Below are 17,792 nucleotides of genomic sequence, written 5' to 3' on the forward strand. Positions count from 1 at the left end.
AGGCCGGGGTCGGCGGAGCGGGGTGAGCGGGGACGGGGGGGGGAGGGGCGTCACCCCATCTGCCCTGGACCCTTGGGCAGGTCCCTTCCCCTCTCCGGGCCTCAGTTTCCTCCTCTGGACAATGGGGATGAATAATAGGACTAATGACAATGGTATTTATTATGCGCCTACTATGTGCCAAACACTGCTTTGGTTTGTTTTTTTAAAATGGCATTTATTAAGCACCTGCCCTGGACCCTTGGGCAGGTCCCTTCTCCTCTCCGGGCCTCAGTTTCCTCCTCTGGACAATAGGGATGAATAATAAGACTAATGACAATGGTGTTTATTAAGCGCTTACTATGTGGCAAGCACTGTTTTTGTTTTTTTTTTAAATGACATTTATTAAGCGCTTGCCCTGGACCCTTGGGCAGGTCCCTTCTCCTCTGCGGGCCTCAGTTTCCTCCTCTGGACAATGGGGATGAATAATAAGACTAATGACAATGGTATTTACTGAGCGCCTACTACGTGCCAAGCACTGCTTTTGTTTTTTGTTTTTAAATGACATTTATTAAGCGCCTGCCCTGGACCCTTGGGCAGGTCCCTTCTCCTCTCCGGGCCTCAGTTTCCTCCTTTGGACAATGGGAATGAATAATAAGACTAATGACAATGGTATTTATTAAGCGCTTACTACGTGCCAAGCACTGCTTTTGTTGTTTTTTTTAAATGGCATTTATTAAGCACCTGCCCTGGACCCTTGGGCAGGTCCCTTCTCCTCTCCGGGCCTCAGTTTCCTCCTCTGGACAATGGGGATGAATAATAAGACTGATGACGATGGTATTTATTAAGCGCTTACTATGTGCCAAGCACTGCTTTTGTTTTTTTTTTAAATGGCATTTATTAAGCGCTTACTATGTGCAAAGCACTGTTCTAAGCGTCTGCCCTGGACCCTTGGGCAGGTCCCTTCTCCTCTCCGGGCCTCAGTTTCCTCCTCTGGACAATGGGGATGAATAATAATACTAATGACAATGGTATTTATTAAGCGCTTACTACGTGCCAAGCACTGCTTTTGTATTTTTTTTTCTATGGCATTTATTAAGCGCCTGCCTTGGACCCATGGGCAGGTCCCTTCTCCTCTCCGGACCTCAGTTTCCTCCTCTGGACAATGGGGATGAGTAATAAGACTAATGGCAATGGTATTTATTAAGCGCTTACTATGTGCCAAGCACTGCTTTTTTTTTTAAATGGCATTTATTAAGCGCTTACTATGTGCAAAGCACTGTTCTAAGCGTCTTCCCAGGACCCTTGGGCAGGTCCCTTCTCCTCTCCGGGCCTCAGTTTCCTCCTCTGGACAATGGGGATGAGTAATAAGACTATTGACAATGGTATTTATTAAGCGCTTACTATGTGCCAAGCACTGCTTTTGGTTTTTTTAAAAAAAATGGCATTTATTAAGCGCTTACTATGTGCAAAGCACTGTTCTAAACGTCTGCCCTGGACCCTTGGGCAGGTCCCTTCTCCTCTCCGGGCCTCAGTTTCCTCCTCTGGACAATGGGGATGAATGATAATACTAATGACAGTGGTATTTATTAAGCGCTTACTATGTGCCAAGCACTGCTTTGGTTGTTTTTTTTTTTAAATGGCATTTATTAAGCGCTTACTATGTGCAAAGCACTGTTCTAAGCGTCTGCCCTGGACCCTTGGGCAGGTCCCTTCTCCTCTCCGGGCCTCAGTTTCCTCCTCTGGACAATGGGGTTGAATGATGAGACTAATGACAATGGTATTTATTAAGCGCTTACTATGTGCCAAGCACTGCTTTTGTTGTTTTTTTTAAAAAATGGCATTTATTAAGCGCTTACTATGCGCAAAGCACTATTCTAAGCGTCTGCCCTGAACCCTTGGGCAGGTCCCTTCTCCTCTCCGGGCCTCAGTTTCCTCCTCTGGACAATGGGGATGAGTAATAATACTAATGACAATGGTATTTATTAAGCGCTTACTTTGTGCCAAGCACTGCTTTTTCTTTTTTTTTTTTAAATGGCATTTATTAAGCGCTTACTATGTGCCAAGCACTGTTCTAAGCACCAGAGTGGATACGAGGTGGCCAGGTTGCCCCACATGAGGCCCACAGTCTTGAGAATTGGCGTGGCTCAGTGGAAGGAGCCCGGGCTTTGAAGTCAGAGGTCGTGGGTTCAAATCCCGGCCCCGCCAACCGTCAGCTGGGTGACCTTGGGCAAGCCGCTTCACTTCTGGGCCTCAGTTCCCTCATCTGCAAAATGGGAATGAAGACTGTGAGCCCCACGTGGGACAACCTGATCACCTTGTAACTTCCCCAGTGCTTAGAACAGGGCTTAGCACATAGTAAGCGCCTAATAAATGCCATCATCATTATTATTATTATAAGTGAGCCCCCCGTGGGACAACCTGATCACCTTGTAACTTTCCCAGCGCTTAGAACAGTTCTTTCACATAGTAGGCGCTTAATAAATGCCATCATTATTATTATAAGTGAGGCCCCACTGGGACAACCTGATCACCTTGTAACTTCCCCAGGGCTTTGCACATAGTAAGCGCCTAATAAATGCCATCATTATTATTATAAGTGAGCCCCCAGTGGGACAACCTGATCCCCTTGTAACTTCCCCAGCGCTTAGAACAGTGCTTTGCACATAGTAAGCGCCTAATAAATGCCATTATTATTATTATTATTATGAGTCCTCAGTTGGACAACCTGATCACCTTGTAACTTCCCCAGCGCTTCGAACAGTGCTTTGCACCTAGTAAGCGCCTAATAAATGCCATCATCATTATTATTATTATAAGTGAGTCCCCAGTGGGACAACCTGATTACCTTGTAACTTACCCAGCGCTTCGAACAGTGCTTTGCACATAGTAAGCGCCTAATAAATGCCATCATTTATTATTATTATGAGTCCTCAGTTGGACAACCTGATCACCTTGTAACTTCCCCAGCGCTTCGAACAGTGCTTTGCACATAGTAAGCGCCTAATAAATGCCATCATTATTATTATTATGAGTCCTCAGTTGGACAACCTGATCACCTTGTAACTCCCCCAGCGCTTCGAACAGTGCTTTGCACATAGTAAGCGCCTAATAAATGCCATCATTATTATTATTATTATGAGTCCTCAGTTGGACAACCTGATCACCTTGTAACTCCCCCAGCGCTTTGAACAGTGCTTTGGACATAGTAAGCGCTGAATAAGTGCCACCATTGTTATTATTCTCTGGGCCTCAGTTCCCTCATCTGTAAAATGGGGGTTAAGACCGTGAGCCCCCCGTGGGACAGCCTGATCCCCTTGGAACCTCCCCAGCGCTTAGAACAGTGCTTGGCACATAGTAGGCGCTTAACAAATGCCATTATTATCATTATTCTTCCCCGTGAGGGCGGTGGTTGTTCCGGGTGGCCACCAAGGTCGCCGGGCGACTAAAGAATTAGTCAGATGGCACGCGACTGCCGAAAGTTTTAATAAAGTTTTTATCGGCGAGGCCGAAGACCGAACAGGTATTGACCGTTTGGGAGAGTAGATGGAAGAGAAGCCGCCTGACCCGGGGAAGGAAAGCAACCGACGCCATCAATCAATCGTATTTATTGAGCGCTTGCCGTGTGCAGAGCACTGTACTAAGCGCTTGGCGCAGAACCGACTGCGTGAGGGAGAAGCTCCGTCTTCACCCGAGGATAATAACCGCACACGGTAAGCGCTCAATAAATACGAATGAATGAATGAATGAATGAACTGGCGTCTGCTAAGCGCTGACACTGTACTAAGCACCGGGCGGGGGTGGGGGGGGGATACAAGGTAATCGGGTTGGACACGGTCCCGGTTCCACGTGAGGCTCACCCTCCCCATCCCCATTTTACAGATGAGGTTCGAGTGCTAGTGGCCACAGCCCGGACCTGGGTTCTAATCCCGGCTCTGCCCCTTGTCTGCCGGGCGACCTGGGGCAAGTGGCTTCCCTGGGCCTCAGTTCCCTCCTCCGGAAAATGGGGGCGGAGACCGGGAGCCCCGCGCGGGACGGGGACCGTGTGGAAGCGAATTAGGCCGTCGCGGCCCCGACGCTCAGTACAGCGCCTGGCACGCGGTAAGTGCTTATTAACGGATGCCAGGAAAAGAGAACTAAGAGGTACAAACCCTGTCTTAAAGAAGCATTTATTAATAATAATAATAATAATGATGGCTGTGTTCAAAGCACTGTTCTAAGCGCTGGGGGGGGGGATACAAGGTGATCAGGTTATCCCACGGGGGGCTCACAGTCTTCACCCCCATTTTCCAGATGAGGGAACTGAGGGCACAGAGAAGTGAAGTGACTTGCCCGAAGTCACACAGCCGACAGTCGGTGGAGCCGGGATTCGGACCCACGACCTCGGACTCCAAAGCCTGGGCTCTTTCCACTGAGCCACACTGCTTCTCTTTTAGCTACATGAGGGAGGTGGAGGGCTGGAAGACAGATTGCAAGTACTGTAGCAATAGTCATGGTGCTACTACTGATAATAATGGTATCTGTTAAGCGCTTACTATGTGCCAAGCACTGTACTGAGTACTAGTAGACCCTTCCTTCCTCTCCCCCTCGTCCCCCTCTCCATCCCCCTCATCTTACCTCCTTCCCTTCCCCACAGCACCTGTATATATGTATATATTTTTGTAAATATTTATTACTCTATTTATTTATTTTACTTGTACCTATCTATTCTATTTATTTTATTTTGTTAGCATGTTTGGTTTTGTTCTCTGTCTCCCCCTTTTTGACTGTGAGCCCACTGTTGGGTAGGGACTGTCTCTAGACGTTGCCAGCTTGTACTTCCCAAGCGCTTAGTAAGCGCTCAATAAATACGATTGATTGATCGAGGCACAGAGAAGTTAACTGAGTTGCCCAAGGTCACACAGCTTAACGTTGCTTCCGGGCCCCAGCCGAGTCCAGCTCGATCGGAGAGCAGGGACAACGGTAACTCTTCCGTTCCTCCGAACAGGGAAAATGAGTCACGGGAGCCCCGCGAGAGACGCTGACCGTGTCCAACCGGACTAGCCTGCCTCTCCCGCGGCGCTCAGCACAGCGTCCGGCACGTAGCGGGCGTCTAACAGATACCAAAAAGTATATAGAGAGAGTCCTCCTGGGAGAGATGGGTTTTCAGGGAGGCGTCTTCGGTCATATTTACTGAGCGCTTACCGTGTGCGGAGCGCTGTCCTAAGTGCCTGGGTGAGTCCAATGGAGCAGTCAAACGGACACGTTTCCCTGCCCACAGCGAGCTGACGATCTAGAGGGGGAGGCGGACATTAATAGAAATCAAAAAATAGAAATAAAAAAATTCTAGATATATAAATAAATGACAGGTGGGTACCCAAGTAAATGACGGATAGAAACAAATAAATGACAGGTAGGTACCTAAGTAGATGACAGGTATAGAAGTAAATAAATTTCAGATGGGTGCAGAAGTAAATGGCAGATATATATGTAAATATATATATATGTATATGTAATAAGTACGATTGATTAAAGAAATGACATGTATAAATGAATCACAGATAAGCACATAAATGACAGATGTAGAAATAAATAGGTACAGGAGTAAACGACAGATATATAAATAAATGCCATAAATGAACAAATTACAGATATGTACATCAGTGAGATATATAAATAAATAAACTACAGATATGTACGTAAGTCAGTGAGGTATATAAATAAATAAACTACAGGTATGTACAGAAGTCAATGATAGGTCTATAAATAAGTGTTACAGATAAGAAGTAAATGACAAATATATAAATGAACAAATTACAGATATGTACATAAGTTGTATAAATAGGTACAGGAGTAAATGACAGATATATAAGTAAATGCTGTAAATGAACAAATTACAGATATGTACATAAGTCAGTGAGGCATATAAATAAATAAATTACAGGTATGTACAGAAGTCAATGATAGGTCTATAAATAAGTGTTACAGACAAGTACAGAATTAAATGACAAGTATATGAATGAACAAATTACAGGTATGTACATAAGTTGTATAAATAAACAGGTACATGAGTAAATGACAGCCATATAAATAAATGCTATAAATGAACAAATTACAGATATGTACATAAGTCAGTGAGGTATATAAATAAATAAACTACAGGTATGTACAGAAGTCAGTGATAGGAATATAAATAAATGTTACAGACAAGTGCAGAAGTAAATGACAAATATATAAATGAACAAATTACAGATATGTACATAAGTTGTATAAATAAATAGGTACAGGAGTAAATGACAGATATATAAGTAAATGCTATAAATGAACAAATTACAGATATGTACATAAGTCAGTGAGGTATATAAATAAGTAAATTACAGGTATGTGCAGAAGGCAATGATAGGTGTATAAATAAGTGTTACGGGCAAGTACAGAAGTAAATGACAAATATATAAATGAACAAATTACAGATATGTACATAAGTCAGTGAGGTACATAAATAATTTACAGATATGTACAGAAGTCAATGATAGGTATATAAATAAATGTTACAGATAAGTACAGAAGTAAATGACAAATATATAAATGAACAAATTACAGATATGTACAGAAGTCAGTGATAGGCATACAAATAAATGTTACAGATAAGTGCAGAAGTAAATGACAGATATATAAATGAACAAATTACAGATATGTACATAAGTCCGTGAGGTATATAAATAAATAAATTACAGATATGTACAGAAGTCAATGATAGGTATATAAATAAATGTTACAGATAAGTACAGAAGTAAATGACAAATATATAAATGAACAAATTACAGATATGTACAGAAGTCAGTGATAGGCATACAAATAAATGTTACAGATAAGTGCAGAAGTAAATGACAGATATATAAATGAACAAATTACAGATATGTACATAAGTCCGTGAGGTATATAAATAAATAAATTACAGATATGTACAGAAGTCAATGATAGGTATATAAGTAAATGTTACAGATAAGTACAGAAGTAAATGACAAATATATAAATGAACAAATTACAGATATGTACAGAAGCCAGTGATAGGTATATAAATAAATGTTACAGGTAAGTACAGAAGTAAATGACAAATATATAAATGAACAAATTACAGATATGTACATAAGTCCGTGAGATATGTAAATAAATAAATTACAGATATGTACAGAAGTCAATGATAGGTATATAAATAAATGTTACAGATAAGTGCAGAAGTAAATGACAAATATATAAATAAATGAATTACAGGTATGTACATCAGTAGATGATAGCTGTATGAATAGGCGGCATCTATGAGTAAATTTCAGATGGGTACATAAGTAAATGACAAATATATAAATAAATGATGGGGACGTAAATTACAGCTATGTACATATGTAAATGCCAGATATATAAATAAATAAATGGCATGTATAAGTAAATTACAGATATGTACATAAGTAAATGGCAAATATATAAATAAATGACAGGTATATGAATAAATGAATGGCAGATGTGAACATAAGTAAAAGAGATGTAGAAATAAATGACAGGTACAAATAAATTACAGATGGGTACATAAGTAAATGACAAATATATAAATAAATGATGGGGACGTAAATTACAGCTATGTACATATGTAAATGCCAGATATATAAATAAATAAATGGCATATATAAGTAAATTACAGATATGTACATAAGTAAATGGCAAATATATAAATAAATGACAGGTATATGAATAAATGAATGGCAGATGTGAACATAAGTAAAAGAGATGTAGAAATAAATGACAGGTACAAATAAATGAATTACAGATATGTACATAAGTAAAAGATATAGAAATAAACTAGTGACATCTATCAATAAATTACAGATATGTCTATCAGTCACTGACAAACGTAAATGAATGACAGGTATACCCATAAACGAGTCGCAGATATGCACGTAAGGAAATGATCGATATAGAAATAAATTAATGACATCTGAGTAAATTACAGATACGTACATGGGTCAGTGACAAACATAAATAAATGACAGGTATACCTATAAATGAATCGCAGATATGTACATAAGGAAACGATAGCTTTAGATAAGTAAATGACATCTGTAAATGACAGCGACGGACATAGGTAAATGACCGATGCAGAAATAAAGACATTCATTCAGTTGTATTTATTGAGCGCTTACTGTGTGCACTTGTACTTCCCAAGCGCTTAGTACAGTGCTCTGCACACAGTAAGCGCTCAATAAATACGATTGAATGAATGAATGTGCGCAGAGCACTGTAGTAAGCGCTTGGGAAGTACAAGTCGGCAACATATAGAGACGGTCCCTACCCCACTGGCAGAGCTACCCCAGTGCTTGGCGCACAGTAAGCGCTCAACTGATACCCTGATTATTATTATTATTAGATGCAGACACCAATGAGAGATACATGAGGAAATGACAGGCGTGGAAATCAGTTAAGGGCAGATGTATATATGTTCATTTATAGATGTATATATGTTTGTACATATTTATTACTCATTTTTTACTTGTACATATCCTATTTATTTTATTTTGTTAGTATGGTTTTGTTCTCTGTCTCCCCCTTTTACACTGTGAGCCCACTGTCGGCTAGGGACTGTCTCTAAATGTTCCCAGCTTGTACTTCCCAAGCGCTTAGTACAGTGCTGTGCACACAGTAAGCGCTCAATAAATACGATTGATGATGACGATGATGAAGTCGGCAACATATAGGGACGGTCCCTACCCCACTGGCAGATCTACCCCAGTGCTTGGCGCACAGTAAGCACTCAACAGATACCCTGATTATTATCATTATTAGATGCAGACACCAGTGAGAGATCCTTACATGAGGAAATGACAGGCGTGGAAATCAGTCGAGGGCAGATGTATATATGTTCATTTATAGATGTATATATGTTTGTACATATTTATTACTCTATTTTTTACTTGTACATATCTATTCTATTTATTTTATTTTGTTAGTACATTTGGTTTTGTTCTCTGTCTCCCCCTTCTAGACCGTGAGCCCACTGTTGGGTAGGGACCGTCTCTATATGTTGCCAACTTGTACTTCCCAAGCACTTAGTACAGTGCTCTGCACACAGTGAGCGCTCAATAAATGCGATTGATGATGACGATGATGAAGTCGGCAACATATAGGGACGGTCCCTACCCCACTGGCAGAGCTACCCCAGTGCTTGGCGCACAGTAAGCGCTCAACAGATACCCTGATTATTATTATTATTAGATGCCGACACCAATGAGAGATACTTACATGAGGAAATGACAGGCGTGGAAATCAGTCGAGGGCAGATGTATATATGTTCATTTATAGATGTGTATATATGTTTGTACATATTAATTACTCTATTTACTTTTTTATTTTACTTGTACCTATCTATTCTATTTATTTTATTTTGTTAGTACGTTTGGTTTTGTTCTCCGTCGCCCCCTTTTAGACTGGGAGCCCACTGTTGGGTAGGGACTGTCTCTATATGTTGCCGACTTCATCATCATCATCAATGGTATTTATTGAGCGCTTGGTACAGTGCTTTGCACACAGTAAGCGCTCAATAATACGATTGATTGAGATGTAGAAATCAATCGACGACAGATGTAGAGATAAAGGGGAAGTGTGCGCTTACTTCATGCCCACCACCGTCCTGAGGGCCGGGATTTTCATTCATTCATTCATTCAACCGTATTTATTGAGCGAAAGCACTGTACTGAGCGTTGGGGAAGTCCAAGCCGGCAACATATAGAGACGGCCCCCACCCAACAGCGGGCTCACAGTCTAGAAGATGACGGGGATCGGGATCCCGTGTCTCCCCAGGAGCCGGCCGACGTGTTGGAGCAGCTCGTGGAGCGCGCCGGCCGGGGGCTGCCGCCGATGAGCGCGGGCCGGGACTCGGGGTCCCCGGCGGCCCGAGGGAGCCCCTTCTTCGGCCCCCCGGGCCGGGCCGAGGAGGAGGAGGAGGACCGGAGGGCGGACGGCCCCGGACGTCACACCTTCTGCGGCTTCCAGAGGTCGTTCCTGTGCCCGCGGCCCGGCCCGGCCCCCGGCGCCCCGCGGCCCGCCCGCGGCGCCCTGAACCCCCTGAAGCCGAAGCTGGAGATGCCCCAGAGGGTCCAGGTGTCGGCGGAGGTAAGAGCCTAACGGGGACGGCCCGGGCACCCCGTGACCCCGGGCGGCCGGCCTCCCTCCTCGGGAAAGCGGGGACTCGTCCGTTGCGTCGGACGCACTGAGCGCTTACCGTGCGCGGACCGCCGCACCCACCGCCCGGGAGAGGACTGATCCCGCCGTAGACAGACACGCTCCCTGCCCGCCACGAGCTCGCAGGCTAGAGGGTGAAGACCGGGGGCGTGGACGGCGTCCCGCCTCGTTCCTGTCCCGGCGCCCAGCGCGGTGCCCGCCGCGTCGGAAGCGCTTCACGGGCACCGGTTAAAAAAAAAAAAAGCAACTTACCGCGTCCTTCAGGAAGCTAACCGCCTGGCGGAGGAACTGGTAGCGGAGGAGGAGCGGGCAAAGCGGCGGGCGGAGAAGAGGCGATCCAAGAAACAGGTGTCCGGGCGGGGCGGCGGGTGGGGGGCCGGGGCCCCCCCGGGGGAGGCGGGGGGCTTGACCCGCAGGGGGGTCCATTGCAGCGGCAGAAGGAGCGGAGGCGACTGGAGAGGCTCGACGGGAGCAAGGAGGATGGAAGCGTGAGGGTGAGCGAAGCTCGGACGAAGCGGCGGGGCCGGGGCGGGCAGGGGAGGTGCCAGCTGTGCCCACCCACCCGCCTCCCGCCGCAGCCCGACCAGAGCAAGGAAGCAACCTCAGGAGGAGACGGCTCGACCCAGAGCGTCAAGGAGGAAGAAGAAGAGGAGGTGAAGCCCACCTCCTTTCCCCTTCCTTCCTCTCCTCTCCCCCTGCTTTGTTTTGTCTTCACGGCATGTAATCAGCGCTTACTACGTGGCAAGCACTGTACTAGGCGCTGGGGGGATGTTCAAGAACGTCAGGTTGGACGCGGTGTCCCCGTTGGGCTCGCGGTCCTCACCCCCGCTTTGCGGACGGGGGAACCGAGGCCCAGAGAAGTGAAGTGACTTTTTTTTATGGTATTCAATCAATCAGTCGTATTTATTGAGCGCTCACTGTGTGCAGAGCACTGGACTAAGGGCTTGGGAAGTCCAAGTTGGCAACATATGCGTTAGGCGCTTACTCTGTGCCGGGCACTGCTGGGGGAGATTCAAGGTCGTCGGGTGAGGGACGGCGTCCCCGTCCCCCGTGGGGCTCCCGGTCCTCGTCCCCACTCTGCAGACGAGGAAACCGAGGCCCAGAGAGGCCAAGTGACCCGCCCGGGGTCGCCCAGGTGACGGAGCCGGGACCGGAACCCGGGTCCTTCGGCCGCCCGGGCTCCGTCGGCTAGGCCGTGCCGCTCCTGTCCCTCAGCCCCGTGTCCCCTCTGTCTCGGCCCCCGGCCCCGTCCCCAGGAGGAGGAGGAGGAGGAGCTGGACCTGTCCAGCACGTTCGTGTCCCAGGCCCGGCGCAAAGTCGGGGAGCGGCCCCCCACCGCCCGGCGAGAGCGAGGCCCGGGCCCCGAGGCGGCCCCGGGGAGTCCGGACCCCGGCCCGGGGAGCGCGGACCCCGGCCCCGGGAGCGCGGACCCCGGCCCCGGGAGCCGGACCCCGCGGCCCGAGGTCAGCTGGGCCCAGGGGCGGGACCGCCCGGGGACAGTCTCGCGGCGGGACGGGGTGGAAGAGGTTTCGGGGGCCCGGGGGGTGACCCCGAGGGCGGCCGAGGTCTCGGGGGTCATCATCATCATCAATCGTATTTATTGAGCGCTTACTATGTGCAGAGCACTGTACTAAGCGCTTGGGAAGTACAAATTGGCAACATATAGAGACAGTCCCTACCCAACAGTGGGCTCACAGTCTAAAAATCCCGGGAGTGACCCCGGGATTTGTCCGGCGTCAGGTGACCCCGGGGACGGACGAGGTTCCGGAGGCCCGGGGGGTGACCCCGGGACGGGCCTGGTGTCCGGCGGCCCCGGATGGGCCGGCGGCCGCTCTGAAGCGCAGCCTGGAGCTGGCGGGTGAGTGACGGACACCCCCTTCCTCTCCCGCGCTCCCCCCCCCCCCCCCCGTCCTATTTATTGAGCGCCCACCGGGTGCAGAGCGCTGGAGCTAGCACCCGGGAGAGGACGGTGGAACAACAGGGAGACGCGTTCCCCGTCCACAACGAGCTTACAGGCTAGAGGGCGGGGACGGGCATTAGTCTGAATCATCAATCGTATTTATTGAGCGCTTACTATGTGCAGAGCATATCAAATAGCATATCATCGTAAATCGATAAATGACAGATGGGGACATCAGCGCCGTGGGGTGGGACGGGGGGGGTGGGGGGGTGAAGAAAGGGAGCGAGTCGGGGGGCAATGCAGAAGGGAATGGGAGAAGAGGAAAGGGGGGCTTAGTCAGGGAAGGCCTCCGGGAGGAGGCATGGAGGGGAGAGGGCTTTCCAGGCCGGAGGCGGGACGGGGGCGAGATGGAGGCCCTGGGAGAAGCTTGGCATTAGAGGAGCCCAGCGGGCGGACTGGGTTGGAGGAGGAGAGGAGCGAGGTGAGGGAGGAGAGGGCCTCAGTTTCCCTCCCCCGCGGGGCTCTCCTCCTCCTTGCCGCCCTGTCCGTCCCTCCTCAGAGCTGGGGACCGCGGCGGCCCAGGAGGGCCTGTACCACGAGGCGGTGCTGCTCCTCACCCAGGCCATCGCGCTGAACCCCAAGGATCCCAGGTGCCCGAGGTCCCCGGGATCGGGGGGCGAAGGGCCGCCCCCCCCCCCCCCCCGGCCCCTGACCCCCTGCCCGCCCTCTCCCGCCCAGGCTGTTCGGGAACCGTTCCTTCTGCCACGAGCGTCTGGGCCAGCCGGGCTGGGCCCTGGGGGACGCCCGCATCGCCCTCGCCCTCCGGCCCCGCTGGCCCCGCGGCCTCTTCCGCCTCGGCAAGGCCCTGAGTGGGCTGAAGGTAGGGTGGGCGGGGGGGGCCGGGGGGCCGCCCGCCGGGCGGGGGGGAGGCCCCGGGGGCCCGGGGGAGCCCCCAGCCGTGCCCCTCCGTCCCCTCCAGCGGTACGGCGAGGCGGCCGCGGCCTTCCGCGAAGCCCTGCGCCTCGAGGGGGCCGAGCCGGACGCGGCCGGGGAACTGCGGCTCTGCCAGCTGGAGCTTGCCCTGGTGAGGGCCGTGGGCGCGGGGGCACGGGGGCGGCGGGCGGGCCGGGGCCCCGGGGTGACGGCCGCCCGGTCGCCTCCGCAGGAGCAGTGCAGGATCGGCCGTCCGCCCGCGCCCCCGGCCTGGACCCGCAGCCCCCGGTGCCCGCCCCCCGCGCACAGCCCCAGCCTCCTGCCCTTCCCGCAGCTGCCCCTCCCTCTGCCCCTGCCGCTGCCCCCGCCGAGCCCCCTGCCCCACCGGGCCCAGCCCAGACCCCCCCACTGGCCCGGGACCCCGGCCCCCGACCGGGCCGGCCCGCTCGGCGGCTCCTCGGCCAAGGGGAGGGGGATCCTGGGGCCGCAGCCCCTGCGGCTGCTGCCGTCGGCAGCCAGGTGAGAATCGGGGCGCGGTGGGGCGGTTTCTACAGTAGCTCGAGCGTGACTAGTAGCTGGTTAATACAGCCCCCGTTCCGCTTAGCTCTCGCCCTCCTCGTCCCCATCGTGACGCGTGGGAAACAACGCCTTGTGGGGTGTAGAGCCTGGAAATCGGGAGGTCACGGGTTCCGATCCGGGCCTCGCCTGCTGTGCGACCCTGGGCGGGTCACTTGCCCCCTCTGGGCCTTCCGTCCCCTCATCTGGGAGAAGGTCATCATCGTCATCATCAATCGTATTTATTGAGCGCTTACTGTGGGCAGAGCACTGTGCTATCATCATCATCAATCGTATTTATTGAGCGCTTACTGCGGGCAGAGCACTGGACTGTCATCATCATCATCATCAATCGTATTTAGTGAGCGCTTACTGTGGGCAGAGCACTGGACTAAGCGCTTGGGAAGTCCAAGTTGGCAACTTATAGAGACGGTCCCTACCCAACAGCGGGCTGACAGTTTAAAAATGAGCCCCCCGTGGGGCCGGGACCGGGTCCAACCCGATTTGCTCGCATCCACCCTGGCGCGGAGTAAGCGCCTAGCGCAGATGGTCACCGTGGTTATTACGACTTTTATTATTTCGTGAAGCGATTGGCCCAAGGCGATGCGGCAGACAAGGGGCCGAGCGGGATCGGAACCCAGGTCTTTCCGACCAGGGAGCGCGGGGTGGGGGGTCGGTGGGGGGCTTTGGCTCCTTCTTCCCTGCCTGACCCCCTTCCCTCACCTCCTCTTCCAGCCCCAACTCTTCCAACTCGCAATTCCTGGCTTGGCGCCGTCCTTGGGACTTCCCGCCATCAGGTAGTCCGGCCCCTCACTCCGCAGCCCTCATCGAGTGCCTCCCCCCGGGCGCGGGGCGCTGTGCTGAGCGCTGGGGACGGGAACGTGCGGGAAGGCTGCCCGACGCGGGCCCTGCTCACAAGGAGCGTACGGTCTCGGGGGGAAGATGGGTAGACATCCATCGCCGCCCCCCAATTGTTCAGTGGTATTTATTGAGCACTTACTGCACACAGAGCGCTGGACTAAGCAATCGATCGGTGGTGTTTATCGAGCACTTAGGATGAGCAGAGCGCAATCGGTGGTATTTATTGAGCACTTACTACGTGCAAAGCGCTGGACTAAGCAATCGATCGGTGGTATCTATCGAGCACTTAGGATGAGCAGAGCGCAATCAGTGGTATTTACTGAGCACTTACTACACGCAGAGTGCAATCAATCGGTGGTATTTATCGAGCACTTACGATGAGCAGAGCGCAATTGGTGGTATTTATTGAGCACTTACTACACGCAGAGCGCTGGACTAAGCAATCGATCGGTGGTATTTATCGAGCACTTAGGATGAGCAGAGCACAATCGGTGGTATTTATTGAGCACTTACTACACGCAGAGCGCAATCAATCGGTGGTATTTATCGAGCACTTAGGATGAGCAGAGCACAATCAGTGGTATTTATTGAGCACTTACTACACGCAGAGCACTGGACTAAGCAATCGATCGGTGGTATTTATCTAGCACTTAGGATGAGCAGAGCACAATCAGTGGTATTTATTGAGCACTTACTACACGCGGAGCGCTGGACTAAGCAATCGATCGGTGGTATTTATCGAGCACTTAGGATGAGCAGAGCGCAATTGGTGGTATTTATTGAGCACTTATTACACGCAGAGCGCTGGACTAAGCAATCGATCGGTGGTGTTTATCGAGCACTTAGGATGAGCAGAGCGCAATCAGTGGTATTTATTGAGCACTTCTGCGTGCAGAGCACTGGACTAAGCAATCGATCGGTGGTGTTTATCGAGCACTTTAGGATGAGCGGAGCGCAATCAGTGGTATTTATTGAGCACTTACTACATGCAGAGCGCTGGACTAAGCAATCGATCGGTGGTATTTATCGAGCACTTAGGATGAGCAGAGCGCAATCAGTGGTATTTATTGAGCACTTCTGCGTGCAGAGCACTGGACTAAGCAATCGATCGGTGGTATTTATCGAGCACTTAGGATGAGCAGAGCGCAATTGGTGGTATTTATTGAGCACTTACTACACGCAGAGCGCTGGACTAAGCAATCGATCGGTGGTGTTTATCGAGCACTTAGGATGAGCAGAGCGCAATCAGTGGTATTTATTGAGCACTTCTGCGTGCAGAGCACTGGACTTGAACGGTATTTATTGAGCCCTTACCATGTGCAGAGCACTGGACTAAGCGCTTGGCAGAGGACAGGCACGTTCCTGGCCCACAAGAAGCTCACAATCCAGAGGAAATTGAGTCCTCCCTCCCCGCCGCAGCGTGGGCAGGGAACGTGTCCCCGAACTCTGTCACGCTGTCCCTTCCTGAGAGCTCAGTACAGTGCTCCGCACCTAGTAAGCGCTCAATAAATAACGATAATGGCTCACTGTGCGCCAGCCACCGTAGTCAGCGCGGGGTCGGACACAAGCAGAAAGGGCTGGACGCAGTCCCTGTCCCAGTCTCCATCCCCATTTTACAGATGAGGCCACTGGGGCCCAGAGAAGTGAAGTGGCAGCGGGGCTCAGTGGAAAGAGCCAGAGGTCATGGGTTCGAATCCCAGCTCCGCCGCATGTCTGCTGTGTGACCTTAGTCAGTTCACTTCTCCGAGCCTCAGTTCCCTCATCTGTAAAATGGGGATGAAGACCGCGAGCCCCACGTGGGACAACCTGATCACCTTGTTTCCCCCCCAGCGCTTAGAACAGTGCTCTGCACATAGTAAGCGCTTAACAAATGCCATCATTATCGTCATTAAGTGACTTGCCCAAGGTCACCCGGCGGACAAGTGGCGGAGCCGGGATGAGAACCCGGGCTTTAGCCCCATCCCCACCCTTGTATCTCCCTCAACGCTTAGAACAGTGTTGGGCACATAGTAAGCGCTTAACAGCGTGGCTCAGCAGAAAGAGCCCGGGCTTTGGAGTCCGAGGTCGTGGGTTCAAATCCCGGCTCCACCACATGTCTGCTGTGTGACCTTAGTCACTTCACTTCTCCGAGCCTCAGTTCCCTCATCTGTAAAATGGGGATGAAGACTGGGAGCCCCCCGTGGGACAACCCGATCACCTTGCATCCACCCCAGCGCTTAGGACAGTGCTTTGCACATAGTAAGCGCTTAACAAATGCCATCATTATTGTCATTAAGTGACTTGCCCAAGGTCACCCGGCGGACAAGTGGCGGAGCCGGGATGAGAACCCGGGCTCTAGCCCCTCCCCCGGCCTTCTATCTCCCCCAGCGCTTAGAACAGCGTTGGGCACATAGTAAGCGCTTAACAGCGTGGCTCAGCGGAAAGAGCCCGGGCTTTGGAGCCGGAGGTCGTGGGTTCAGATCCCGGCTCCACCACACGTCTGCTGTGTGACCTTGGGCAAGTCGCCTGACTTCTCTGAGCCCGTCACCTCACCTGTAAAGTGGGGATTAACCCCGTGAGCCCTACACGGGGCAACCTGATCGCCCTGTATCCCCCCCCGCGAGAGCTTAGAGCAGTGCTCTGCACATAGTAGGCGCTTGATAAATGCCATCATCATTATTATTATTATTATCATTACGCCGCGCTGCTTCTGGCTTAGGGCGGCGCTCAGTCAAATCCGAGGGATCGATCCGTGCGGGCTGTCTAACCGTCCTCTCTGTCGTCTCTCCGTCTGTCCGCCCCGTCCCCAGGGACCCCCTCTCCTAGGCTGGTCTCCCCCGGAGGTGTCGGACCCCCGCTCTGGTTCCCGGACCGAACCGTGCCTGCCGCCGCCGCCGCCGGCCCCCCGGGGCCTGGAGACCCCCTCCCCTGGCCCCGCTTCCAGTCCTGACGGTGACCCGCATCTCCCACCACCACCACCACCACCGCCTTCCTCCTCCTCCTCCTCCTCCTCCGCCGCCAAGCCATCGTGGAGCCTGAAATGGTGACCCCCCGTCCACCCCGTACTACCTCAGGCTGGGACCGATTCTCCCTGGCTGGCACTTCCACCTCCGCAGGGAGGGGCTCAGGGAAACGCCGCACCTAAGAACTCAATAAAACAGTTGAACTCAGACCCCGGCCTTGCCCCCCCCCCCCCCCCCCCGGAGCGGCCCCGGTGGGCCCAGAGCAGCACGAGAAGCAGCGCGGCGTAGGGAGTCGACCAAGTAAGTGGACCGCGAGCCCACTGTTGGGTCGGGACCGTCTCTATACGTTGCCAACTTGGACTTCCCAAGCGCTTAGTACAGCGCTCTGCACACTGTAAGCGCTCAATAAATACGATTGA

The 17,792-nt window shown here is 51.3% G+C and overlaps 1 protein-coding gene across 1 annotated transcript; it reads left to right on the top strand.

The window, feature by feature from the left end:
• Window positions 1–3,434: 3,434 nt before the first annotated feature.
• On the top strand, window positions 3,435–17,582 carry TTC31 (tetratricopeptide repeat domain 31). Its single transcript, XM_038745720.1, has 14 exons — window positions 3,435–3,689; window positions 9,802–10,113; window positions 10,447–10,530; window positions 10,614–10,676; window positions 10,761–10,835; window positions 11,439–11,747; window positions 11,860–12,040; window positions 12,642–12,732; window positions 12,821–12,962; window positions 13,062–13,166; window positions 13,248–13,345; window positions 13,410–13,534; window positions 14,306–14,367; window positions 17,221–17,582. Exons 2-14 carry the CDS (start codon window positions 9,859–9,861, stop codon window positions 17,455–17,457), a joined length of 1,827 nt encoding a protein of 608 aa, XP_038601648.1. The 5' UTR covers window positions 3,435–3,689; window positions 9,802–9,858; the 3' UTR covers window positions 17,458–17,582.
• The last annotated feature ends 210 nt before the right edge of the window (window positions 17,583–17,792 follow it).

Source organism: Tachyglossus aculeatus, chromosome 4 (assembly GCF_015852505.1).
Source record: "Tachyglossus aculeatus isolate mTacAcu1 chromosome 4, mTacAcu1.pri, whole genome shotgun sequence".
Classification (NCBI taxonomy): Eukaryota; Metazoa; Chordata; class Mammalia; order Monotremata; family Tachyglossidae; genus Tachyglossus; species Tachyglossus aculeatus.